General features: G+C 47.7%; 1 protein-coding gene across 1 annotated transcript in view; it reads left to right on the top strand.

The window, feature by feature from the left end:
• The window catches only part of Ltbp2 (latent transforming growth factor beta binding protein 2), a 110,352-nt gene that overhangs the window by 27,754 nt on the left and 55,532 nt on the right, over window positions 1–27,066 (top strand). Inside the window, exon 4 of the mRNA XM_010645640.2 lies at window positions 4,307–4,553. Coding sequence (XP_010643942.1) covers window positions 4,307–4,553 — 247 coding nt within the window. The remainder of the gene's footprint in view (window positions 1–4,306; window positions 4,554–27,066) is intronic.

Raw genomic sequence — 27,066 nt, 5'->3', positions numbered from 1 at the left:
GCTTTTTTTTTTTTTTTTTGGTAGAAGGATCAAACTCCCGACCTTGAGCCTGTGAGGCAGGCAGCAACACCACTAAGCTAAATCCCCGGCCCTCCCAGCCTCTTTTTAAAACTCTTATTTTGAGAAATGATCTTGCTGAGTTGCCCAGGCTAGACTTGAATTCGTGATTCTCCAACCTCAGACTTCCAGAATGCTGGGCTTATAGACATGTGATGTGCCACTATGGCTAGCACTGTGTCAATTTTATGCAGTAAAATATATTTTAAAATTCTCAAGTACCAATGTACAGTGGCCAGCCATTCATTTTTCTAAGTGAGAATGTTCAAATAAAGAAAGAATGACTACCATATGACATCACCTTTAAGAAGAACATTTTAACACTCCCTCTCCACAAAAGACACTCTTTACATGGGAAAAACATTATTACAAAAAATTAAGAAACTGAATTTATGTTCTTTATTTTATGGTAACAATAAAAATTGTTAGACCACTTGTCTTAGGCAGTTGGAGCCATCCTTATGGATCAGTTGGGGGACTTTTTGGAGGAGTGGAGAGAGAAGTGAAGAGTTTATATTCCAGTTGCATAATGCATATGCTCAGCTTGGAATAAAATGTGTAAACACTTCAGTGAGGAAGTCAGGATCCCTGCATCTTGCTGAAACTTGTGAAAAACACACAAAACCAGACACAGGTGACAGTGGTAAGAACTGGTTCAAACTTTTCAAAATCCAAAACTTGGAGGATCTGCCAAAGTCTGCATGGAGGACCAAATTCCCTGCTGGGCCAGGGCCTTCCCTGGGCATGGGGAAAGGTCTTGCTCATCTCTGTGCTGCTGCTCCCAGTCTGCCTGAGGGAGGTGCTTACTAATGTAGTAGGAGTTATTAGCAAATGAGGCAGGACCAGGACTGAGTAGGTTGGAGTTAGGCACAGGACGTAGCTGGCAGGCTGGGGTCCTGAGGTTTCTAGAGAATGAGGGAAAGATCTTAGTGATAAGGCCAAGGATGAGCCGTCCTTGGAGCTAAGGTGTAGAGGGTGGAAGCTAGTCTATTTTCTATATTTTCTTCTCTCACTCATGCTGGCAGAGAGGTGTGTCCGCTCAGGCCTTCCCTTGCTTCTCCCCTGCTGAACGAATGCCAAGGCCAAGACCTGTCCTGGGCACATCTGCCTTCTCCAGGGTTCATGAGACCAGCTTTGACTGCTGGGAGGGCCCTAGCTGGCTGTATCTCTGGTGGTGGTGGTGGTGACAAGGGCCCAGCAGGTGGTCAGGCAGAGGGTAAGTCTGCTTGGGCACAAGAATGGTAGCCAGGCAATAGATCCTAATCCTTCATGGTAGATTAGGCAAAGTGGTCTGGTTACAATGATCTGCTTACCTGGGGGCTTAGGGAAAATACTCTGACTTTAGGGTCCAGCCTGCAGTTGGACTCCTATAGTGAAAGCTGCCATTTGCCCATCTCTGCTGACTAAGTGGGCTGGCCCTTGGGTATGCTTGGTGGACGCAGCGCCCAGCCTACCCATCTTTGTGATCTGGTCAGCAATTCCCCTTCCTCAAATGCTTCCTGACTTTCTCTATTCCCTGAGCAGCCTGGGTTAGGGGCTCTGGCAGATATAGCACTCACCCTGTGGACTGTGTGTCCTGTTTTCTGTGTACTAGAGACACAATCACAAACCTCAGCTAGAGTGCACTAAGATTGATCATTGAATGGATACATGAGCTGCTTCCCTCATCATCTAAAATTTACTGTGTGGAGTTACCAGGGTGGCCGAGTGGTTAAGACACTGGACTTAAGATCCAATAAAACTTACTGTGTGGGCTTTGGAGAGGTAAGGGGATCTGGGTTTCTACCACCAGGCCGGAGTGAGATGTGTAGTTTCCCAGCACAGGGCTCCCAAGAACATATTTGGTGGCTAACTTGAAGCAGTGAATCTCTTTTATTTCATCATCAGCTCCAGGACAAGGCTCAGAGAAGAGCCATACTAGCCCTGTTGGGAGTCAGTGGGAGTACAGACAGCCCATTCCTTGTGTTTAGTCAAACAGACCTGGATTTGAATCCTAGCTCCTCTCTCTGTCAGCTGTGTGACCTTAACCAAATCTGCTTCAGAGGCATTATCTGTAAAACAGGAATCATAATCACATTTGCCACATAGGATTGTTGTGAAGCTTATGTGAGATTACAATGCAAGGCCTTGTGCCTTGTGTGTTGTCAGAACTCATTGGTCAAGACCTTCCATCATGGGAAGATACTGATTGTGTTAATGTTAGGAATGTGCTAGGAGCTAAAGGTACAAGGAGATGTAAGAACAACCACTGCTCTCCAAGGGGCAGGCCGTATGAGTTGGGACAGTGAGACCCACATGGAAAGCCCATTGCATGGATGGTGGTACCTTGGAGATGGCCAGTGGGTGGTATGCACAGTAAGAGATTTCCCTTGTCACAGAGAGAGAGAGCAGTTGATAAGTGAAAGTTCTCAGGGGAAGTAGCTTTGAAGGAAGGATAGCACTTAGGTAAGTAGTGGACAGGAGAGGTAAAATGTTTTAGGGAGGGGACACAGCACATGGGAAGGTAGAAAGAAGAAAGAGCAGAGGTCACTTTTGGGGAAAAGGCCAGTTCAGCCAAAGCAGGCTGACTTAGAAAGTTGTTAGGGGTTGGATTCAGGAGCATGTTCAGTGCTGATATTCCTCCAGTGCTAGAACTATAGACTTGGATCCTGAAGCTACACAGGGAGCCACTGAGGATCTCTGAGAGGAAGGTGACATGGGCCAGGTGAAATGTGAAGTGATCTGACCTACTCAGCCTCTGGTTTGAATTCTAGTACTTCTCCCAGAAAAGAGAGTTCAGCCAACCAAAACCCAGATGAAACCCAGTCTGGCTAAGGGTGCCTGGTATTTTCACGAATAAACTTCCAATAACAGGTGGTAAAATTGGTGTATTTGCTCCAGGATGCTTTCCTCATGCCGTTGAATGACCTTGTCTGTTCCTCTCTTCCCCACCAGACCCCAGCCTCCCTAATTCCCTGAGCCTCCAAGGCTTTGTTTTGCTTAGCCTTCTGCCTGGGAGTCTGTCTGGACATTCCCAGTCTACCCTACTTATACCACTCCCATCTCACTCTTCAGAGAGGGCCCTGATCACCCCATATGAATGGACCTGGAACACTGTCACCTAGTTAATTGTCTTCATAGCCTTTGTTATTGCATGACACTGCAACATATTATTTTCTGGTTTCCTTTTGATCTCCCTTGCTGGGCTACAAGCCCCATGTGGGTGGACATTGTCCTCACTCCCTAGATCTCAGGAGTGTTCAACAATTATTTCCTGAGTGTATCAATAGCAGGTGGGGGAGACAATGGGTTTAGAGGGCCCAGGATGAGCCAGACCGCAGAGGTCCTATGAGGAGGACTGGCAGGGCTCTGCATTCCATTGTAGGCCTGTGCATGTAACTCTTCCTTGGCCACTGATCACTGGGTGTGGCTCTGGACTCTGGAAGGTGGTGAAGGGCAGTAAAGAGAAAAGTCACAGTCTGGAGGTCTGGAAGCTGATGTGCAGCGTTGGCTTGGGGGGAAGGGCCCAGTTTTAGCACCATTTTGTTCCCCAGGGCCAGGAGGTAGAATCATCCGACCGGAGTTCCACCTTGTTGGGATGGGTAGGGGATTGAGAGAAGGTGCTTTCAGAAGCAGAAAGCAAGGAAAGACTGTCATGCTGAAAGTGACTTTGGGAGGCCCTTAGCCTACCCTTCATGATTCAAGAGGAAACTGAGGCTGAAGTCAGGGTCATATAAGTTATGAATAACAGAAAAACCCAACAACTCAAACCTGACTTTCAGGCTAATGTTGAACCCTTTTCTACAAGACATTCATTCATTGGTTCATTATTTATTGAGAATCTACTCTCTGACAGTCTGTTTTCTAAGTGCTGGGGCTACCAGAGGGCACAAAATTAAGTGTCTTTCATGGATTTTCCAGCCCCTAGGAGTGGACATTTAAGTATAAATATGAGGGCAGACAGTTCACTTCCCCTTCAGGTATTCTGCTGCAAGTGCTGTGTGAGCCCACAGCTCTGATTATTCTATCTTTTACTTATGCAAAATCATAGCCAAACTTATCCCTGAGGCCTGTGGATGTTGGAGAGAGAGAGAAATGGGCCTAGGAGAATCTTCTGAGGCCAGGACTTTGGCTTCCTTCTTGAGGGAGGGGCCAGAAAGCACTCAGTCCTCTCCCAGGGGCAGGAAGCCCTTCTGATGAGAGGGTGTCTGGTAGCCCACGGCCTCAGGGTGCCTGACCCAGCTGTCACACTCTCTCTCTGTCTCCTCAGCCGTGTGCCAGCCACCCTGCCAGAATCGAGGCTCCTGCAGCCGACCCCAGCTCTGCGTCTGCCGCTCTGGCTTCCGAGGGGCTCGCTGTGAGGAGGTCATTCCTGAGGAGGAATTTGACCCCCAGAGCTCCAGGCTGGCCCCCCCGTACTCGGCTGAGAGGGCACCTAACCTCCGCAGGAGCAGCATGACCAGAGAAGGCCCTGTGGCCAGAACACAGCCACTGGCGCCACAGCCATCACCAGCCAGGTGAGTCCTTCAGTGGGATCCCGGGATCCAGGGCTCCATCTTCGTCAGGAGGGGCTTCCTCTTCAGCACTGTGGAGAAGACAGGCATTGTCTTTCCTTCTGTCTTCCCCACTGTCTTCCCCTCCCCTCCTCCTTCAGGGCTATGGGACAGGGGAGCAGGGGTTGGGGTAGGCAGGGCCTCTGCCAGGCTGGATGCAGATTGCATGTGGGAGTGAAGCCTTTCTCCCCCAGTGGCCTAGAAGAAAACTAAGTGTGGGGGGGGGGCTGTGTTCCTGCCTCAGGGCCTCTTGGTTTCAGTCCTGGCTTTGCCACTTCCTAGGTAGATGACATGGGCAAGTTACTTACCTCTCTGTGTCTCTGATTGCTCATCAGTGAGAAGGGGACACCACTAGTACCTACATCATGGAATTGTAAGGATAGGTTAGTTAATATAAGAAAAGTGCTTAGAACAGGGCTTGGCGCACATGTAAGCTCTTTATAAATGCTCTTCCTCCTCCTCCTCCTCTCCTCCTGTAAATATGAGGGCAGGCAGTTGGAAGGACCCCTCCTGAGAGTCCCCTCTGTCCGCTCATCACCCAGTCCCTCTCCTTGGAGAGGAAGAAAAGAGATATATGGGGGAAGGGAGCAGAATAAAAGTGGACAAGGGAGCTTTCATGGGCAGGAGTCCCTGGCCTGTTTGCCAGCCAATCTGGCTAGACTTTTTTTTAGTCCAGGACAGGAAATCTGAACTTTATAAACTGGTCCATTTCTAGGCAGTGTGTTTTGCTTTGGGGTTTGCATGTTAGTTTTTCCATTTACTTCTATTTAGGAAGTTCTTCCTGAAATGTTGCAACCTTGTCTTGCTGAACTGAAGGGAAAAAGGATTTGCCCTCTCCAAAGACAAGCGAACTGGAGAGAAAACTGATCTTTAGGACATGTCCTTAGCAAGAAAGACCAGGAGAGACACTGAGGTGGAGGGAGAGAAAGGAGAGGAGGGGGAGTTGTCTAGCAGTTCTGAAAGAGTGGGGCAGGGAGACCGGGGTCCTGGTAAGATGGGGATCCAATATCCTGAGCGCCAAGCAGGGCAGCTAGGAGCAGAAAGTAAGGAAGAAGGGACTCAGATCAAGGCCTAAGGAGCTCCAAGATCAAAGCCAGAAGAGCCCAGCCCTGTGGCTGAGGCCTGAAGATGCTGGGGGGCAAAAACAGAGAGCAGAGCCAGTGGACAGAGGTAGGTGGGACTGCGGTAATAGCTATTCAGGGGCAGGGTGGGTACACAGTCCTTCCAGTTGGGCTTTCCCTCTGCAAGTCTCTTTTGGCTGTGGGATTTGCTCATTCTATATAATAACATTGATCCTGTGGGTGTTCATGTTGCTTGGCAACTCATTCTGACCCTTGCACCCAAGTCAGAACCATTTGATACCCCTACCCAATATTCCAGCTCATCCCACGCCTCCTTTTTCTGCAAGGCCCAGTTTGCTTCCCACAAAAAGCCTCCCCTGATTCTGTCCACTCTGCTCTCAGGCCCCTGCAGCACTTTCTTACTGGTGTGCATTGCCCTGGGTCTGCCCTGAATGTGCTCCTGGGCTTCACGGGCTGTGCCCTGGATGGCAGTGACTCCCTAGCTCCTTCCACAGTGCCTGGCTCACAGAAGGTGCTCAGTTCATATTTTCTCTCTGATACCCACTGTAAACTTCACAGTTAGCCTGACAACAGGGCCTGATTGGCATTGAATGCTCACCCTGTACCTGGAACCAAGGGTGCTGCCCTGTGTGCTGCTGAGAGGACTGGAGAAGGTGAGCCCTGCTGATTCGCAGACAGGCACTCCATGCTCCCTTCAAGAACCACTTTTCACTGTGCCTTTGAGTGGCCTGTTCATTTGCTCCCTGGACCAGGAGTTCTCTGAAGCAAGGACAGTGCCCTGCTTGTTCATGTATGCATCTAACACAGTCCTGGCACATGATAGGTGCCCAACCAGTATAAGCTGAATGGATAAATGATGGCTCCTGGTGAGGAGTGTGACTGTGAGCCTTCAATCCCCCAGGGATTGCAAGAAACAGTGGAGGGCCAAGGTCCTGGGTGAGGTCTCTGGCCAGCAGCAAGGCTGTCCTCTGACTTTCACAGGCTTCCTGGCCAGAGGCTACTGTGATGTTCTTAATGAGCTGCGGCCTCCAGGCCAGCCCAGTCTGCCTCTGCCCTGGGGCCACCATGCCATGAAATCTGGGAAAGTCCAAGTGGCCTCTGTTGGCTGCTGTAGGGCCAGCTGTGTTTTGCTTTGGGAGGCCAAGTCCTGCGTGCCTGGCAGTGTCAGACATTTCCTGTGAGCTTGGCCAGATTTTCCAAGCAGCCACTCTTTCCTGATAGCAACTCGGACAGGCTTCGAGTGTCCAGACACCAGGGTGACATGATGTAGTGGGCATGTTAGGAATGGGAAGGGGGTATGAGATGTCTGGAGAGGCGAGACTCTGAGGAGACCGGTGATGGCCAGAGGCCTCCTTCAGAGAAGCCCTGGGCAGAGGCCAAGAGCCGTGTCCCAGAGGCAGACAAGAGGGAGCGGCCTGAAAAGTCTTGGGCATCAGGCAGGACATCCTTCTCTGGACCAACAGCGAGGCAGCTGGGCAAGAGTCTTGAGAGATCATGACAGGACTGCTTACAGGAATCATGGACCAGCAGGCTACAGAAAACTGTGAAGTTCACAAGTGTGCAGGAATCTCCAAGGAAGTTGTCAACCTGTAGCTTCTGGTCCAGCAGGTCCAGGATGAGCATCCTTAACATGGGAGAGGCTGATGCTGCTGGTCCATGGACCACATATTCAGTACCACGGGCTAGAGCCTGGGCTTTGGATTCAGATTATCCCAAGTTTCCATTCTAGATTTATCACTCATCAGCTGTGTGGCATTAGGCACACATTTTAACCTCTCTGAGCCAATAGCCTCTACCTGATGGGATTACAAGGAGGATTAAATAAGCTCATGTGAGTAGAACTTTTTGTAAGCTTTGGTAGCCATTGGCATGTAGGCTCTATTTTCCATGAGGACTTGGGTGGAGTGGGGAATGAGAATAAACACTCATGCATAAGTGCGCAACTGTTCTGGGGAGAAGCCAGGGTCCAGACCCCAGCCTCAGCGGAGTCATGACTAGCAGGTGCAATAGCAGCATCAGTAGTGGCTTAACTGTCTTGGGGTATGGTCACTCTGCCAGGACTGTGTCACCAGCTCCTGGGAGGTGGCCGAGGGGAGGTGTCAAGAATGTGAGGGCCCTCTACTGGGTCTACTTCTCAGCCAAACCTGGTGTCCTTGAGGCTGAGCCCTGGGGACATCCTAGGCAGGTATGGCCAATATACCGGCAGCAGTAACCCATAGGATGTGCTGAGCAGGGCAACTGGCATGGTTAGGGGTGTCTGGGGACTGATGACCCAGAGTAGAGGCTCCTGGAAGGCTGTCCCCAAAGAAGCAGCTAGGATCTGCCTTCTCTTCATTGTCTAGTATGTCCTTTTCTGCACACCCACTTCTGAACATTTCCATTATATTCGATATCTTTGGCTGCCAGAAAAAATGATTGCAGAATTAGCAGTTTCAAACAACACATGTTCGTTAGTGTGCAGTTCTATAGGTCAGACAGCTGACCTAGATCTCAGCAGGCTGAAATCAAGATGCCTGTGGGCTGGAAACTATAGGTGATAATTCATGTCTGTGCTCATTCAGGTGGTTGGCAGATTTCAATTCCTTACAGTTGCAGGACTGAGGTCTGTTTACTTGCTGGCTGTCACTTGAGGTCTGTTCCTATCATCTAGAAGCCATGTGTATGCCTTGGTCTGTGGTTACCTCCCTCATTTTATTTTACCTCCCTCATTTTTGAAGCTGCCAAGAGCAGGTGTGCTTTTCAGATATGCACCTTCCTTCTGCCTGGATCTTTGGCTGTGTCTCATTCATTCTTCTGCCTCCCTCTTCTGCATTGAAAAGCTCTTATGGATGACATTGGGCCCACTTTGAGAATCCAGGGCAATCTCCTTTTTTTAAGGTCATCTTGACTAGCAATGCGTGTGTGTGTGCGCGTATGTGTTTTACTGGGAATTGAACCCAGGGTCTTCTCTCTGAGAGGCTAGGCTTGACCTTGCAGCCCTCCTACCTCAGCCCTCTAGATTGCTGGGATTACAGGTGTAATTATTGGCAATCCTAACTGCACCTGTATTAGAACAAAGCCTTTTGCCATTTCATATAACATCTTCAATAATGAAACTAACAGCAAGAGATGGAGATCTTGAGGGAACAACCATACCCACTCTCTTCAACCCACACCAGCCGGGACCCTCTGTCCAAAGTGCGACAGTTCCCTTTTACCAAAGGCTTGCCACAAGGGTCTCCAAATATGGCCCCAAACCTTCCTGATGCCTCCAGCTTTAGCCCTCACCACTTGCTCCCTCCATTCACTTCCTTCTCCACACCTGCCAGCTGGTTTTTCCTCAAACATGCTATGGATGCTCCCACCTTAGGGCCTTTGGACTTATTATTCTGCCCTCTCTGGACCACTGTAATAGTTTCCCAGGTCTTCTCTAACAAATTACCATGTTCTGGGTGGTTTAAAACAACAAATACCATGTTTCCTCAAAAATAAAACCTAACTGGAAAATAAGTCCTAGTTGGTCATTACCATGGTGATGGCCAGTGTCATGCAGAAGCTTCTATCTCACTCTTCTCTTGGTTATTCTGCAAGGCAGGTAAGGCAGGATACACTGATGGGGGCTGGCATTTTTGATCTCTAGTTTTCAAGGTTGATTATTTTCCAGTTAGTTCTCATTTGGGGGGAAACATGATGCTTATTCTTGCATATTTCTGGAGGCCAGAAGTCCAAAATCAAGATATTGGGAAAGCTGGAGTCTCTGTGGGAGAAACTTCTGCCCTTCTGCTAGCATGTGGTAATTCCCAGACATCCTTGGTATTTGCTGGCTTGTACCTGCACTGCCCTAATCTCGGTCTCTGTCATCACATGGTCTCTGTTATTACATATGTGCATCTCTGTGTCATTTCTTCTTAGAAGTTCTCCAGTCATTGGATTTAGAGCCACCCTAATCCAGTGTGGCCTCTTCTAAACCTAACTAATTATATCTGCAAAGACTCTATTTCCAAATCAGGTTGCATTCACTGGTCCAGCATATGTTTTGTGGGGACCCAGGCAATCCACTCTTCCCCAGATTCTCCCATGGCCACTCCTTTCCTTCACCCCTCTGCAGGACCCTTCCCCCCGCCAACACTCCCTCTTCCTCTGGCTCTTTTTCTCTAGGACACTAACATCTTAGATATTTTACTTATTTCTTTTATTTACCATTTTTCTTGCTGTTGTAAAATGTCAGGCACAGGAGGACAAGAGTTTTGGTCTGTGTGCTGATGGATCTATTATTTGTTTGTTTGTTTGTTTGTTTGAGACTGGCTCTGGCTATGTAGTTCAGGCTGGCCTTGAACTTACTCTGTAGTCCATGCTGGCCTCAAATTCGTGGTAATCCTCCTGCTTCAGCCTCCTGAGTGCTGGGATTATATCTGTATGCCACCACACCTGGCTTCTGTGCTGGTGTGTCTATAGTACCTTAACAGAGCAGAGCTGAGCATGTGCTGGGTTCTCTGTGTCCAGTACCTCCTGTACCCACAGCTTCGAGGCCCATTCTACCGGTCTCCCTGTTCCACTGATGAGGACAGAAGTTGGCCTGTCCTCTCTTGCTTGGCCCGGCCTGGCCTGGGCTATACACTACTAGCCTCTTCGAGCTTTAGTGTATGCTTGTGAGTAGTGGTCATCTGACAGAGGCTGCCCAGTCCAGGCTCCCAGCTCCACACAGATCCTTTTGGCACTTCCAAACATGTAATTTTTAACCTGCTTCTACTGAAGGTGCACAGGTGGTTTCCTGGGAAGACTGCCTCCCTCCCCCAAGACCTTGCCCAGGGGACCGTGGAGACTCTGCCCCCAAATGGAGGGTCTCTGTAAATTTGGGGGAGCAGAGCAACTTCACAGTAGATCAGTGCACCATGAGTCACTGTAGGGGACACCCAGGCATCCCTTCCTGGGGACAAAGGTCACAGAGAAGCCAGCCTCTCCCCTCAGCAGAATGGCAAAGATTGTCCCAGAGCCTGACAGCTCAGAGTCAGAAATGCTGTGCTTGGTGAAGCCAAACTTTAGCACCTTGTACAATGTGTCCTCTTCTTCCCAACACCAGAAATAAGGGGCATCTTGTTCCTAGAATTGGAATTTGGCTTGGGCTGGCAGGAAAGAGGCCTTGTGATACAGGCATGGAGAGCAAAGATTTGTTCCTGGCTCTGGCAGTGCTGGGCACCTGGCAGATGGATTCTGTAGGTTGGAGGAAGGGACAGTACCAAGGTGCCAGGAAGCAGGTCAGAGTGTGTTGGGAGGAGCATGGGCTTGGGTGTTAGGCAGAGTTTAAACGCTAATACCCTCACACACTAAGTCATGCAAGCCACTCTACCTCCCTAAAACTCAGTGTTTTTAACTCTGATATTGTAAATGAATACAAGTCTTCTTAGATATTTTCTCATCACTGAGACACTATACCTGACACCCACAACTTTCAGGAGGAAAGGTTTATCTTGGCTTACAGTCCATAGTCAGCTGGCTCAAAGGCAGGGCAACACGGCAAAAGGGCATGGCCAGGGAGTGTTGTTCATGACCCAGCAGAAAGGAAGTAGAGAAACATCAAGGGTGGAGGGAAGGAAATATACTCTTCCAGGCCACAACCCCATGATCCACTTCCTCCAACCAGGCTTCACCTCCCATGTCACATTTAGCTATGAACTAAATTAGCCCACTAATGGGTATCACTCTCTCATGATCCAGTTACCTCCTAGAGGCCCCTCCTATGAGCACATGAAACTTTGGGGGACATCTAGATATAAACCACAACACCATCTCACAGAAAGCCTGGGAGAATTCATGGAAATACTGCAAGTAGAAGTATCTAGCACACAGTAGGTTCAATAAATGCTAAACCTCTTCACCTACCTGCCTACCCCATGTCTGTCATAAGTCAATGTCAGTATCCCATTTACCAGGATAGATTTTTCTCCACCATACTGAGCTTATAGATGGAGAAACTGAGGCAGCTCAGGGGTTGTCAGCTAGGCTGTGGGCCTGACCTATTTAGGGCCCATCTGAAGGCTTGCCTGGTTATACTCCAGCTCCCTCCTGCCTCCACCCTGTGAACCTCAGTGAGTTTCTGTGTGCCTTCTGCTTCTGAGCATAATGTGGCCCCCTGTTTGGCTTCCTTCCTCCTCATTCAGGTCCCTCACAGCTGAAACCACTTCTGTACCACTGAACTACATCCCTGGCCTTTTTTGTTTTGAGACAGAGTCTCATTAAATTGCTTAGGCTGGTCTTGAACTTGTAGTCCACCTGCCTCAACCTCCCAAATAGCTGGAATGACAGGCATGTACCACCACATCTGACTTCTGCTACTGCTTTTTGATAAGAGTAGAGATCTTTGTCTCAGCTGAAGGATTTCTTGAATACCCACACCCCTCTCCTTGCTGTTTGCACAGGGTGTGTTCTGGAAGTGTATTCAGGCCATGTGAAGGTTTGTGAGAAGTGCTTTGGCAGCCAAACTGCCTATCTCAAGGCAACCCTACCCACTAGAGGATGCTTGGAGAGACTGGGTGGGTCAAAAGCACTCCATTCCAACCTGGTAGAGGAGGGAGGCAGGCTGTTCTGCATTGGACCTTCAACTTCAAGACCCACCATTACAGCATCTGGGACAGGTACTGAAAGAGTTGTGCAGAGCCCAGCCTATGTATGTGGTTTCTCTCCGAGAGAACATTGTTCCCGTTTCCCCTACAAAGTATGTTGCTTCAAAGGAGTCTTCTCCAGCTGAATTTGCAACTGACTGTCCTCTGAAAGGGGATGGGCCTCTGGGCATGCTTTGACCCTGGGTTTAGGGGTCCCAGGAGAGGAAGATAAGGGCCAGTGTATCTTCTTTCTTGCCATGTGGCAGAGCCAGTGAGTGTCTGGATGCTCAATCCAGAGCAGATACCTTTGGGTTGGTGAGAAGCCTGTGCTCAGGCCTCTGTGTGTTCAGTGGAGAAGATGGCTCTGGGCTTTTAACAGCTCCTGTGTTCCCCACGAAGCTTAGCTGGGCAGATTTGAGAGAAATGGTACCTGCTTCCTGTATGCTTCCTCTTCCCTCTCCCTTCTGCTATTTAAGTCTGAAGGTGTACTTCTTACCATAGGTGGCCCCAAGATCTTGGATGAAAATTGAATGCCTCCCTTTTCCAAGTCCTCCCAGGGTTAAGGATTATCAGGACCGCCCCCTGGGTTTGGTTCCAGAAGAGGACTGCATTAGTTGACTTTCCATCATAGTAACTAAATACCTGAGATAATTAGTTTATAAAGAGAAAAGGCTTAATTTTGATTCACAGTCTTAGAGGTTCTGGCCCAAGATATGGCGGACCCACCCATTGCTTTAGGCCCCTGGTCAAGAGTGGTAGGGTGGGAGGGAGTGCAAGACAGCGTACTGCTCACCTCATGGCCAGGAAGCAAGAGAGAAGAGGAAGAGACAGAGGTCCACCACTACCTTCAAGGGCACACTCCTAATGATCTAAGGACCACTAGGACCCATCTCCTAAAGGCTTCACCTCCCAATCAAGCTTCTCTGAGGACCAAACCTCCAACACCTGGACCTCTAGGGAACCATTCAAAATCCAAACTCTAGCAGGGACTCCTCCTAGGCCATCTGTAGGCCCAGCCCTTCACAAATCTCTGAGATTTGAGCTCTTGGCTCCCTCCCTTCCCATATCCTGCATTTGGGTGGATCATCACCGTCATCACCATCAATAGGATTGAGTCCACCCTTGCTGTGTTTCAGGCATGGCGCCAGTTGACCCTGTTTCTTTCCTCTCCTTGCAGCCCCACAGCAGTCACCAGCTCAGTGACATTCAGGAATGGGATTCTGCACAAATGCCTTTTGGCCACTTGTGTCCAGCTAGTGTAGTATAAGTGAAGGTGGGGGCTATACCTGCCACTGGACAGGGGCCACACCCAGGCTCAGAGAGGCAGGGAGAGGCCTGAGTACTCCTCACAGCCTTATGGTGGGACTTGGTTTATGATTATGGTAGGAGGACTGGGTGGTACTGGGTTGTGGTTAGGAGGACATTCAGTTTAACAATGCAGTAGTGGTTAAGGTAGAATTAGAGTGCAACATTAGTGTAGTCTGAGGGCTGTGGTTAAGGTTATGATAAAGCAGAACTTGAACTTGGATGTTTTAAGTGTAGTGTGGTTGTTGTCTGAACCTCCCATCTGCGGAGGCTTTAATGAGGAAGCCAGCACTTTATGGGCTCCATCTAGTTTAACACAGGGGACACCACAGCGCAGGGGTGAGAGCATGGGTTGTGAGTCAGACCACAGTTTCGCGTGATTCTGTAGTGCACCAGCCATTGTGCATTGGGTGTAAAATGCTCTTGCTAATATTGACTGCACAGTGTTATGGTACGAATAATGAATGGGAGAAAGTGCTGAGTTACACAGTTCAGTGCTCAGTACTCCACTAATAATTTTTATTATCCCGATCAAAGTTCTGGCAGGGGGCCAGGGATTTAGCTCAGTGTTCCGCCGCCTGCCTCACAAGCAGAAGGACCTGAGTTCTTTCCCCGGTACCAAAAAAAAAAAAAAAAAAAAAAAAAGAATTTATGTGGCCTGCCTCAAAGTTCTGGCAGGAAAGAAAAGGTGCACCTGATAGGGACAGTTTACGAAGTCATGGGCAGGGGTGGCCAGAAACTGCAAAGGATGGTGGGTACTACAGGTAAGTATGTGTCACAGCCCTAAACCTCCAGATGGTGAGGAGCATGGGGCCAGCAGTCGCTGGAACCCAGAGTAGCACAGCCACCCCCAGGGCCCACCTGCAGTGTCTGTGGGGGAGGTAGTGGCAGGGGACCTCCACTCACTCTTCCTGCCTCTGACTTCTTGCTGGAGGATCCCATTGACCGAACCAGGCTGGAAGGAAGAGGGTGAAGGAACCTCTCCAGCATAGTCAGGGACAAGAAAAAGATCTTTAGCACATTTGCCACTTCCCACAATGCCCCGTAAGAAGGCAATTCCTGTCACCCTGCTTTACAACAAGGAAACTGAGGACAGCCTTGCTTGCCGGCATTTTGCTAAATGGCCTGTGGGGTGAGTGAATGAGCAAGTGTGGAAAAACCAGACTCCAGTAGAGAGCTGCAGAAAAACAACTGGGCCGGGTGGGCATCCAGGGTCTCTTCAGAAAACTCCAGAGAGCTGTGAGGGCCTGGGGCAGCATTCCTCACAGCTAGATGTGGAGCAGAGGGAGCTTGCAGGCCTCAGGAAAACATTCATATACGCAGTTTCCTGCAGCAGGCTTGAAAAAGTTGTAACAATAAACAGAGCATGCTTGTGGCTGTACTCACTGTGAGACTTAAATCCTCTAGGATTTTGGTTTGGAAGGAGAAGGTTAGGTAGGGAGCGAGGGAACAAGAGGGAATGGAAGGGTGGTGAAAGCCCTAGGAAGGTCTGTCCCAGCCGACCACATTTGACAGAATTCTGCGTCACCCTGAGAGGCGGGGATGACAGAAGGCTGGGTTAAAAGCTGCAGGGACAATATGCCTCAAACATATGTCTCACACTCCGTGACTTCTTTTGAGCTCTAGGTTTTCAAATATAGATCAGGTTTCACTCCTTGCCCGGAATGCTGAGGAAGTTTCTGATTTATAGGCTCAGTAGTTTTTCCAGTTACTCCATCTGTAAATCTGCCATCAGTTAATTCATTTGCAACTGTCAGAAAAGGCACTGTGAAAAAAGGCATTTCCCAGGTGAAAATCACTTCGGCAAATTAAAGTGGTATTATGATAACAGTAATAAAAAAAAAAAAGACAGAAACATATACTTGTTTCCACTGAGACTCTCTGGATCTGTCTCAGTCTCCCCGTCATCCTCCCCCTGCACACATTCATGTGCAAGTGCTTTTGCAGAGGGGCAGACAGGGAGATTTAAACTCAGCAGGATAATTTCCCAGAAAAGGTTGAAAAGGGAAAAACAGGGGAAGGGTGCAGTTATCTGATGATCCTGTTATAAATGGGTGCTTTTAGGATCCCAAGGGATATGTCAGTCTGCCTGTCTGTCCCTCTGTTTGCCTGTGACATAGTGAAGATTGCTAAATGATTTCCAATAACACAATGGGAAAACACATTTTTAGCTTTGTTATTCACATAGCTGTGGTTTCGTGTTCATGATTCATCGTGGAAGTGAGTAGTTGGGACAGGCATTCTATGAGGATATTTTTTTCTTCTTTTTTCTCCTAAAACAATATTTGTGAAAGGTCTAAAATTCAAGGAAGTTGAGTGCTTTTGAAGAGAAAAAATCTCCGTTCCTTGCAAAACAAAGATTACAAATCAAAACCTCTGGAGCTACTACATTTCTGTTTCCAACCAGTCGCCCACACAGCGTTTTCCTCCTGGGGCCTCAGTCTTTGGCCATAGTCTCACTTGTCCACCCACATGGTCCTGCACAGGGTTGTGGGCTGTGTCAGAGACATCATGAAGGAGTCTGGTACTTCTGGCAAGGCAGCACCCTTTCAAGTCCCTGGCCGGGCCACACCCTTACAGAACCCCTTCCTTGGGAAAAAATGGATTCCATGAGTTTTCTTGGGTGGAGGTCAGAGGCCCCACAGAAAGCAGGAGCATGTGAGGGAAAAGCTGTGAAATAATTTGTTTGACAGAGGAGGCTGGGTTCAGGAGGCAAACACCTCATGGCCGAGCCAGTGGTGGTGAGAGACCCATCCACCAGGCTCTCTGTGGCTTTGGGAAATGGTCCTCACTCAATTTCTGTGGCCTCAAATTCTTTCTTGTCCCTCCTCTGCCTCTGATCTATAACACTTGGCAGGTCCCTTACACCCTACCTTCTGTTCTCATTCCCTTTTATGGCTTCAGATCTCCAAGCATTTCCAGATTTCATGTACTTCTTACTTCAGGCAGTGCCACCAGGACAGTATGTGTGACCTGAGAGTTGAGAATTTGGCTGCTGTGATGAGAGGAACACGTAGAGCTTTAAAGCTCAGCACACTGAGTTTTAGAAGCCTTGGTCATGATATTCGTGAGACATTTGACTTGGGGACAGCTGCTTTCCTTCTTCAGATGCACTTTTCCAAAGCCATGCTGGGATACTGAGACCTACCTCTCAGATTGTTATGGGGACCTTTATAAGGTGATGTACATTTGGGACCTGGTGCCCAGTCTGTGTTCAGTAAGTGTGGCTGTCACCATAATCCCTTCTTATCTCAGGGGCATATGTTCTTGGACCCCCATTGGATGCTCTGAAACTGCAGATACCTCTGAACCCTATAATTTAATATTTTTCTTATCTTTTCTGTGTGTTTATCACACAGACCGACAGTAAAACTTGTACCAATTTATTTTTCCTTTACAATTTCATGGACAGCAGATTTTTAGGGCTTAGAAATCTCATCCTTTTTTTTTTTTCTTTTGTTTTTAAATCAAGAGCTCTCACCTTAAAGCATGCACTTTGACATAGCTTCTCTTTGGCGTGTCTGAATCTATTCTTGCACTTTAGGGACAGTATTAAGTAAAAAAAAGGTTATTATTTGAACACAAGCATTGTGATATTGTGACAGTCAATCTGACAACCAAAGCAGTTAGCTACTAACCAGAGGGTAGCATCTACAGTGTGGATACCCTGGACAAAGGGATGATTTACATCCTGGGCAAAACACAGTGAGATGTGAGAGATTTCATCATGTACCTCAAAATAGTGCACAATCTAAAGCATATGAATTGTTTATTTCTGGAATTTCCCATTTAATGTTCTCAGACTGAGTTTGACCTCAAATAAATGAAACCATGGAAAGCAAAACTGCAAATAAGGGGGAACTACTGTATTTCACCAAGGTGGGTTCTGTAGGGAGTACTATGTCTCCCAGAGACTTGATTGCCTCCTCATCCACCTGCCTTGGGATAGCACATATGCAGAGGAAGAGACTCTGCTAGACAAGTCTCATAGAGTCTGATCTCAGCTCAGCTGGCTTCCTGTCCTTGAGTTTGAGAGCAGTAACCCTCCCTTCAGTACAAGCAGATGCCTTGTTCCAATAGCCAGAGGAGGCCAGGCCTTGATCTGTTTCTGGCAGCACATCTGCTCACACTTGGGTCCAGCATTTCAACATCTTCACATGTCTTAGTACAGCATCCTGTACTAAGAGGGGTTCACCTGCAGTTAGCTCCCTTAGCTGCACCTCCCAAGAGACATTCCAAGAAGTAAACCAAAAAGAAATAACCCTGATCCTGAACCCATCGTAATCCCTTTGTCATTCATGTGTCCTGGATGGAATTTTCAAACCAGTTGGAAGAAAAGACGCTCAAAAGAGGGTTAATCTCTGGGCCAGACAACTGACAAGGATTTTGTTTGGCACAGCCTCCCGCCTTCCTTCTGCTCCTCCCTCCCTCCCTTCCTCTCTCCCTTTCCTCTGGCCTTCCTTTATTCCAGGCATAAGGAGTGCAAACCCAGACCTGCCCTGCACCAGTCCCTAAAGCACACCTAGCCCATGGGAGGGCTTTGTGGGTGCTCTTGGAAACTGGGAGGAGAGTATCCCTGAGCATTGTGTGCCACAGGGGCTAGTAGAAGCCCTCCAGGAAAGAGTTTTTCTATGATCCTCTTCCTCAAAAACTATTTTTTAACCTTGTCATCTCCTGATTTTAAAAAAGTACCTTTTTCAAGGGTTTCCTTTTATGCACAATGTCTCACATGATGAAGACCAGATTCTTGGTCTTCTATAGCTCAGTCCCAAAGTATAGTTCTCAAGCAGAGATAAAGTTAGTAGTTTAGATAGAGTGCAGGCTTTGGAACTGAATTATCTGCAGAATATACCTGTGTTTGATCCCAAGCTTTGTAGTCACTGAGTATATGACCTTAGGCAAGTTACCCAGCTTTTCTGTATATCGTCTCAAAAATGGGTACAATAATAATACCTACTTCATAATTTTATTGATGATTAAATGAATATGAGAAATACTTAGCATAGTGCCTGGCACATAATAAGCACTATGTAGCTTTTCTCTATTATTATAATTGTTAGGGAATTGATCACGTTAAAGTATGCTGTGACGCCGCCTCACAGGCTGCATTCCTGGTACATTTAGTGCCTGGCACATAATAAGCACTATGTAGCTTTTCTCTATTATTATAATTGTTAGGGAATTGATCACGTTAAAGTATGCTGTGACGCCGCCTCACAGGCTGCATTCTCCTGGTACATCTTGGCTCCTAAAATGACCTCATGCCCTTATCTCTGGTTTCCCTCCCCCGCAAGGCCACAGTGGTCCAGGAAGTTGAAACCTGTGTCTGCAGGACTGGGCCCATAAAAGCAATCTGGCCTGTGATAGGTTAGAAGTAGCTCACTCCTCATAAATAAGCAATAGCCCACCCCAAAACTGATAAAAGGACCTTCCTTTCTTTGTTCTTCTCTCTCCTTCTGCTTCTTCTTCCTCCTCTCTCTCTCTCTCTCTCTCTCTCTCTCTCTCTCTCTCTCTCTCTCTGTCTCTCTCGCTCTCTGCCTTCCTGCCTCCTGCTTGCCTCCCTACAATAAAGATCTCCTGCCGGACCTCTCGGTGCATGAGTGGCCTAATTGGGAAGGGGCACCCGAAAGGGCATGCGAACCCCCTTTCAGTAATCACCCTTGGCTTTTCTTGTTTTCTCGTTTACCACGCAGGCCTTGTTAACCCCTGAATATCACTGCCAGCACATTGCTGGATCTGTCCCTTTATGCTCATTGTTCTCTCTGCCTTCCCCATCCCTCCCTCCAGCCACTTCTCACAATCTGGAAAGCTTTCTCCGGCCACCCACAGCAGGGCCACATCATCTCAGGAGGCCTGGAACATTTTGGGCTGACAGCTTACCAGGCCGCGAGACTCCTGGTCCCAGCAGCTCTCCTCTCTTGGATTGCTATGAAGAATTCACATGCAGCGGCTGGTCCCTGGGCCTCTGTATATGCTGTGCGTGTTGCATCCTGCCCAGAGCACTGGGAAGGGGATGAATGAGGCTAAAATCCAGCCAGTTCTCTGATCTGAAGGAAGTGGGACAACTTCTGCCCCTGGCTGCCCAGTGGGCCCCTTTTTAATGCATACAAAGGCAACTGGTATGCCAGGCCCCCTCCTACCCCCTGCTTTCCTATCTGGATTGTAAGCTGCCCATGGGCAAGATGTCTGTCCATAGTGCCTGATGGGACTGTGCTCTTTCAAGGATACAAAAGTGCACCTTAGCAGTGGCTGTATGATAAATTCATGAAATCTGGGTTTCCTGAGAGCTGACAAGTCCTCCTGGGGAAACTTGGAGCCCAAAGCTTCAGGAATCCTGGATAGTAGAAGGGAACCCAACCTGGCCTGGGAGGGTAGTTCCAATGAGGTAGGAAAGTTGGGAGAAGGCTTGGAGAAGTTCAGAGTTCATGTAACTTAACATTTTGGGGTCAGAAATTGTGTGCCCAGAACTGTGGTGATCCCATGGAAGATATGAAGAGGCTAAGACCCAGTCCCTTTCCCTCTGGGGTCTTTATCCTCAGTTGGCCTCAGGGGGTCCTGCTGGGCCCAGGAGGCTGAGGGCTCTAAGAGTGGTTACTCTTCCTGTGGGAGGGAAAAGCTATTAACTAGGAGTTTGACACCAGGCAAGCTTGGTAGAAAACAAAGGACATTTCCTCGGCCCTGGGCAGACCTTAGGTAGGCCTTCTTCTCCTGCCTGTTCCCCTGAGGGGCCCCAGGTGTGAGCCCAGTGTCCAGGAAGCCTGCTCCAGCTGCCCTTCCCAGCCAGGAGAGAACAAAGATGATGTGACAGGCCAAGGGCTTGGCAGCCGACAAGGCAGGCAGCTCAGTGGAAAAGTGCTCACAATTATAGAAGTATGAGGGGTGTGCAGGGCTGAGGGTAGGGATGAGGAGCTTAGGAGACTCTGGATCCTTTGGAAACAGAGGCAGAACCTACTCCAGTGCTGTTCTTAAAGCGGAGACGATCCTCAGGCAGAGTGTGGCTGTCCTTCTCCCCAATACTCCCCAGGACATGCAGAGCCAGAGTCTCCCCCTGCCACTTATTTATCTGCCTGGAAACAAGGGTGCTGTGTTCTTTCCCCTGCTGGTGGGGAAGCAGGGCAGGATGGAGTTCTGGGCAGGAGAGACACCTCCCTGGTTGTACTCCCTCCCCACCCCACATCCTGGCAGGGGTACCCCTGGGGTGTGGGTTCCAGAGCTTCGGGCCTCTCAGACCTGGGTGTGGCCACGGAAAGAGCTGGAGGCCTGGAGGCTGGGGGTGTGACTCACAGGCAGCTGGGTGGGTCCCAGTGGGGATCTTAAGGTGACTAGTGAGGCTGAGGGGCTGGGGAGGTGAACTTGGCGGGCAGCAGCAGGAGTTATCTTGAAGCACGCGGAGAACGCCTTGGAGGGCTGGCTCTCAGCCTTTCAGGACAGCAGCGGGGAGTGAGATCAGTGTAGATGATGCCCCCTCAGTGTGCCGAGCAAGTCTTCCGCTCAAGCGCTGTCCCCATGTGTCTCTACCTCAGGTCCCAGGGGTGTGGCAGCCAAACGTGTCTGAACCTGGGCTCAGTGTGAGGGCTGCCTGGTCCTCCGGAAGGAGAGAAGGGATAGAGCTCTGGCAGGCCTCCCCAGCCTTATCAGTACCCAAGTCCTCAGGAGAAATTGAGCCACTGGGGAGGTGCCAAGTCATGCTAACCCCTAGGGAGTCACAGGAAGTAGTGCCACTTCTGCTCTGGCTGGAAGCAGAAAGTTCTGGGAACACCTTCCTTTCTCTCCGTGCTGCTTTTCCCTTCTCTGGCTGCTCAACCTCTTCCTTGTTTGCTCCCTAAACCTTGATTTCCCCAACCCCTCTCTGCCCTGCTTTATACTCTCTACTCTTGTATTTCTCAAAGCGTTTAGGTGTCAGAGCACCTGGAAATCATGAAGACCACTATGAACCATCAATGCAGTTAATTCCATGACTAGGATTAGCTGGAAACAGTTTTATTAGCAGAAACCATGACGATAGTCTGCACATGCAAAAAGGAAACAAAACAAAAAAACACACCACTGCAGCTCCATAGCACACACATGTCCATGAAAAGAGCAAACTGTTGAGTGAGGCCTGATGGGCTGTTGCAACAGTGTTCCGCTAATATTAGTTTATTGCCTGTTCATTTGTTTAATCATGCACTAGCAGACAAGTGGTGGCAGGCGCCAATGGTTGGGGAAGGATTTACAGGAGCAAAACTTCAAATTGAGAACATTCTGTTCATTAGCAGTTTTCCCCCTTCACTTGAGGGGTGTTAGCAGAGTGAGCAAGGGCCTTCCAAGGCTGAGGCTCAGCTTGCTCTGAATCTTCTTGCATGGAATCGTTCTTCCCCCTTAATTCTGCAGACAGCATCTCCTCACTGAGAAGCACCTCCCCTCCCCTACCCCTGACACCTTGATGGTCTACAGCCCCCTCCTCCTCCTGGGTGTTTCTGCCTTGAGATCCATCTTGAGATACTGAACATCCATCATATACAGCACTGAGCCCATTGTCCACTTCTTGTATCTCTCAGGTTGAGCTCTGGGCCCCTGAAACCTCTTTCTCCCATTTGTTCAATTCATCACTGGGAATTGTCCGTGTCTCTGCATCTTGAATATCCCTTGAATCCATGCCTCATCTTCAGTCAAAGCTAGTCCAGAGTGTAGCCAATGCCTTCCAGCAGACCTCCAGCCCTTGCCCCTGGCCTTTTCACCACCAGGTAGGCTTCTCCAAGACAGTTATTTAGAAATGCCCATCCATCCTTCCTAGTCCTACTTGGAGACCACAAGGGTCTTAAGGCTATTGTTGGTTCCTCTTGGGTCCCCTCACCTTTATGGAGATGCTGGTCCCTTTGTCCAGTCTCCATTGGAGCTGAGGTGGAAAGAAGGTCTTGGCTATCCTTGGCCCCAGGGCCTGGCATGTGACACACTTCATAAGGGCTTCCTGAATGATTGAAAGAGGGTGTCATTTCCCTGCCCTCAAATCTCTCACTTACTTACTATTATAGCCCAGATACCTCACCCAGTATTTTAGGCAGGACTTCTGCCATATGGGCCCAAACCTGTTCTTTCATCCCCCAAAACCTCAGTGCCTTCATCTGTAAAATGATGATAAACAAATGACAAAGGTAGGTGGATTTAGGATGAAGTTAATCTGCTTTAGCAGGCTGGCTTCTACACTTAGGAGTTCTGCAACATTTAGCAAGGTATAGAACTTGCATACATTCTGTTTCGTCAGCTACAGAAGGGGAGGTGAGTATCTAGTCAGGTTATATGTGACATAATGCACGTGACATGCATTATTGGCACAGGGCTGGGCACAGAGTAAGCAGTCATTAAACTGTAGCACCAGTTGATCCCCCACCCTCACTTCCCACTCTCTGCCCCTCCCATATTAGTAACCACTGTTAATAATTTCCCATGGTTGCTTTATGGGTATGCAAATAAACGCAACATGTGTCTTTATTTTCACACAAAAGTTAGTATGTCCTACATCGGGAGTCAGCAAACTTCTTCCATAAAATTCCTGATAGTAAATATTTTAGGCTTCCTATGACAGATGGCTTCTGTAACTACTCATTGGCACCACTGGAGAACAAAAACTGTCTTAGACAATGACTGTGGCTGCTCTTCAATCAAACTCTATTCATGAAACTTAAATTTGAATTTTATTTCATTTCCTTATGTCAATAAATATTATTCTTCTTTTGAATTTTCCCAACCATTTAAAAATGTAAAAACTGCTGGGCATGGTGGCGCACGCCTGTAATCCCAGCACTCTGGAGGCTGAGGCAGGAGAATCACTGTGAGTTTGAGACCAGCCTGGGCTACATAGTGAGTTCCAGGTCAGTCTAACTGCATAGTGAGACCCTGTCTCAAAAAACCAAGAAAAGTAAAAACCAATGTTAGGATTTGGGCTGTCATTTTTCATGTTCAACTCTATCCTTACTGATGTGAAGGAGTGGCTTCTGTTTCCACAGCACACAGTGCTATCCTGCTTCTTTAACCACTCTCCCATTGAAGGCCACCTTGGTTGTTTTTCTGTTCTGTACAAAATATTTTGCTCTTACAAAATAATGCTACTATGAATGACCTTTGCTTACACATCACTTTGGACATTTACAAGTGTCTTAGATCTGGTGCCTTAGAGGGAGGACACAGGTATATATGATTTGGGGAGGCTTGTGTTAAGGGAGTAAGTCAAGCAAGGATGAAGTGTCATGGAAATCTAGCTTTGTGCTGATTTTGGACAGAGCTTACAATGTTGTCCCAACTTGAGACAAGGGACCAGGGCGTTTTGAACTTCCGTTCCAGCAGCATTTGGCTGCATAGTCACAGGGGTGGGAGAAGCTTTTCAGATGACTCCCATTGGCCACACGTAAAATGCAGTAACACAGCTGTTGGGGATGTTCCAGCTGCAAAGGTGGCCCAAACAGGGCAGCAGCAGCCCTACTACACAGCTTTGTCCTGGTGGTAGAACTGCAGGGCCGCAGCCTGCATGCCTTATGCTGTGGGTGAACGTTGCCAAATTGCTCTCAGAAAGAGTTGTATCCGTTTACACTCCTGCCAGCACATCTGAGAGTGCCTGCTTCTGCTGAGTCTCACCAAATGAATGTTAATAAACTCTTGAAGTTCTACTAAAACATGCTATCCTAGAGTTTTCATTTGTACATTTCTTGTAAGGAGAAAGGTTGAGCACATTTCTCTGTTTAAGAAACTTTTGACATTTTTTCCCTGTGAACTTTGTTCATATCCTTCGCTGATTTTTCTTTTAGGGCTCTTAGTCTCTATCTTTTCTGTTTCTAGGAACTCTTTAGGTAATGCGGGAATGTGTCATTGTCTATGACCCATTTGCACGTGTTTTCCCTACCCAATCATTTATCTTACTACTTTAAGGTGGTCTTAGTCAAGCAAAGGTTTCTGCATAACTTTAGCTTTCACGAGCTTTTTTTTTTTTTCCCCCTTCTTTTTTTTGTACTGGGAAAGGCAAAGTTTTCTGATCATAAAGTTGGTTGATCAGGTAAATGATATGTGAAACAGTTATCATGATGCCTGCTGCCTGTAGGCACTAAATTACTATTATTTCTTTTCTCTTCTCTCCATCCTGTGCCTTATTCAGATAGTGCTCTTTATTATAGCTCATGCTCTCCATCTCTGTGCATTTATGTTATTTTTCTACCTGGAAGGTCTTCCTTCTTGTACTGAGCTCTCAAACCTCTACTTATCCAGGGGCTTGAAAGTTGCTTCCCTCCTGAAACTTTCTAGAATCCTCCGACTAGATATGGTCTTGCTTGCATCTGCACCCTGTATCTCTGTTCACCATCACCGTCCACCTCGAGTCCTTGTATTTATGTGCATTTACCATGCTTTTTCTGAGCTTCAGTTGCCTTGTCTATATAATGGAGTTCCTGGGGAAAATATCTGTTTTGATTACAAAATAAATACATGCTTATTCTGTATGATACAGATTTATTATTTTAAATTTCTGAAAATATAGAAATATATAATCTTTAAACTATAATTACTCACACACAGGCACTCTCATTCTCATGGAGTAGCCACTGTTCACAGACCTTGCCGGACCTTTCTGATGGCTGTAGAAATGTGTATGGCAGAGGTGCTATATTTAACATAAACTTAAAATATAAAACTGGAAGCATACTATCCATATTATTCTATAATTTATCTTTTCATTCACTGAAATGATATGGATAATATGACATGTTTAAAGTATTTGGTTCTGTACTCAATCAATGGTAATGATAACTATTCTATGCATCTTACAGTGATATTTTAATTTTTTTCTTTTAATAGTAATGATTCTGTTAAAACAAAACAGCATTTGGACGTCTGAGTTACTTATATCTCTATAAATTAGACACAGTGGAGCTACCAGGTTGGGGTGAAAGTGGATGGGATGGCGGGCATGGAGCCCTCAGCCACACATGTCACCAGCATTGTTTGAAAACCTTAGTGTGGGGGGCCAGGGTATGGGCACACCCTGCACACGTAACTGAGTGGCATCATTGTGGGTACACACTGTCCAGACAATGTGGATTCGAAGTTCCCAGATAGGTTAGATGGGCCTTTTTTTCCACCCTAAATTGGTTGAAAGAGTCCTGGAGTTCTCAGGTGGGGGAGCAGGACTTAGTGAGTTCAGTGGCTCTCCTTTAGCTTGGTGCTGGTCTTCGACAAACTTCATGGTTGTGATAACAAACAATGTGGGGATATTTCCATGAAGTTAAACTTATTCAAATATTTCTTTTTTTGACATTGAAATGTCTTTTCTTTCATGCAACTGCACTGGTAATGAATAGTACCCGTATGTTTGTGTGTATATTTTAACCTACTGTATTGGCTTCCCCAGCAATGGGATACAATACCTGACACCCACTACTTAATGGAGGAGAGGTTTGATTTGGTCTACAGATTCGGAGGATTCAGTTCATGAGTGATAGGCTCTAGGCAGGACCATCATGTCAGATGGTAGAGCAAAGGTGCTTAGTTCATGGCAGCTGAGAAACAGAACAGAACAGGGGAACAGCACCAGAGAGAAAGGGGCCGAGGACCTGATATAGTACCCAAAGTCAGGCCTCCATAACCCCAGACACACCCAGAAGTGTGCTTTACCAATCCATAGACATTTCTTAATCCAGTCACAGTGACATTCATGATTAATGGACAACCCTGTCTAAATAAAAAGCTGGCAACTTTATTTTAGTCCTCCAAATTTGTTTCAAAATTGTACTCATCCATGAGATCCTAAAGTCTGTTGATGGCTATTTTAGTCCATTGTGGCAGCTTCACCAGAAATTTCCTGGAACAACCACAGAGTGATAGCAAGTTTTATGCTTGTGCTGGATGCTGAAACAGCTGCAGGTCTTCTAAGGCCAGTAATCAATGGGGCCTTTCCTCGGGGCTGTTGCCCAAGAAAGGCACCTTCTCCTCTGAGTCTCTGCTTGCCTCTGCTGCCACTACTCAATTGCCCCAGAGTAGGGTGTGTGGAGACAGACTGATCCTGTACCAAACATGGTGCCAGATTCTTTTCTTTATGTCACATAACCTGAGAGTAGGATGAGACACACAAGTAGGGCTTGGTTAAAGGGTTACAATTTTCTTAAGGGAAATGAGTACAAAGATAACACACAGCAGGAAACTGAGCTTACAAATCATACAGTTCAGTGTCTACCCCATCCCAGCTGCCTATACCCTTCTAGGCAGTGAAGGGAGCGACAGCAGCAACCAATTGGAGATCACCAAGGAGCCAGAGCTGAGCCCAGAGCCTTCAACCCTCACATACTCTCTCTCTTTGCGGGCCCCTGAGAACTAGCTAGGGTGTATGAAGAATATAGCTAGGGTGCTCTCAGTGTAAGATGTAGACCTGGAGGCCTCCTCCTTTGCTACTCTCAGTCCAAAGGCTTTTGGATTTCTGCCGTTTAATTCTTTTTTTTTTTTTTTTGGTACTGGGGATCGAACTCAGGACCTTGTGTTTATGAGGCAGGCAGC

Source organism: Fukomys damarensis, unplaced genomic scaffold (assembly GCF_012274545.1).
Source record: "Fukomys damarensis isolate Sample0158 unplaced genomic scaffold, DMR_v1.0_HiC HiC_scaffold_21, whole genome shotgun sequence".
Taxonomy (NCBI): Eukaryota; Metazoa; Chordata; class Mammalia; order Rodentia; family Bathyergidae; genus Fukomys; species Fukomys damarensis.
The sequence above is the reverse complement of the archived record's forward strand: the minus strand, read 5'-3'. Positions and strand labels throughout refer to the sequence as shown.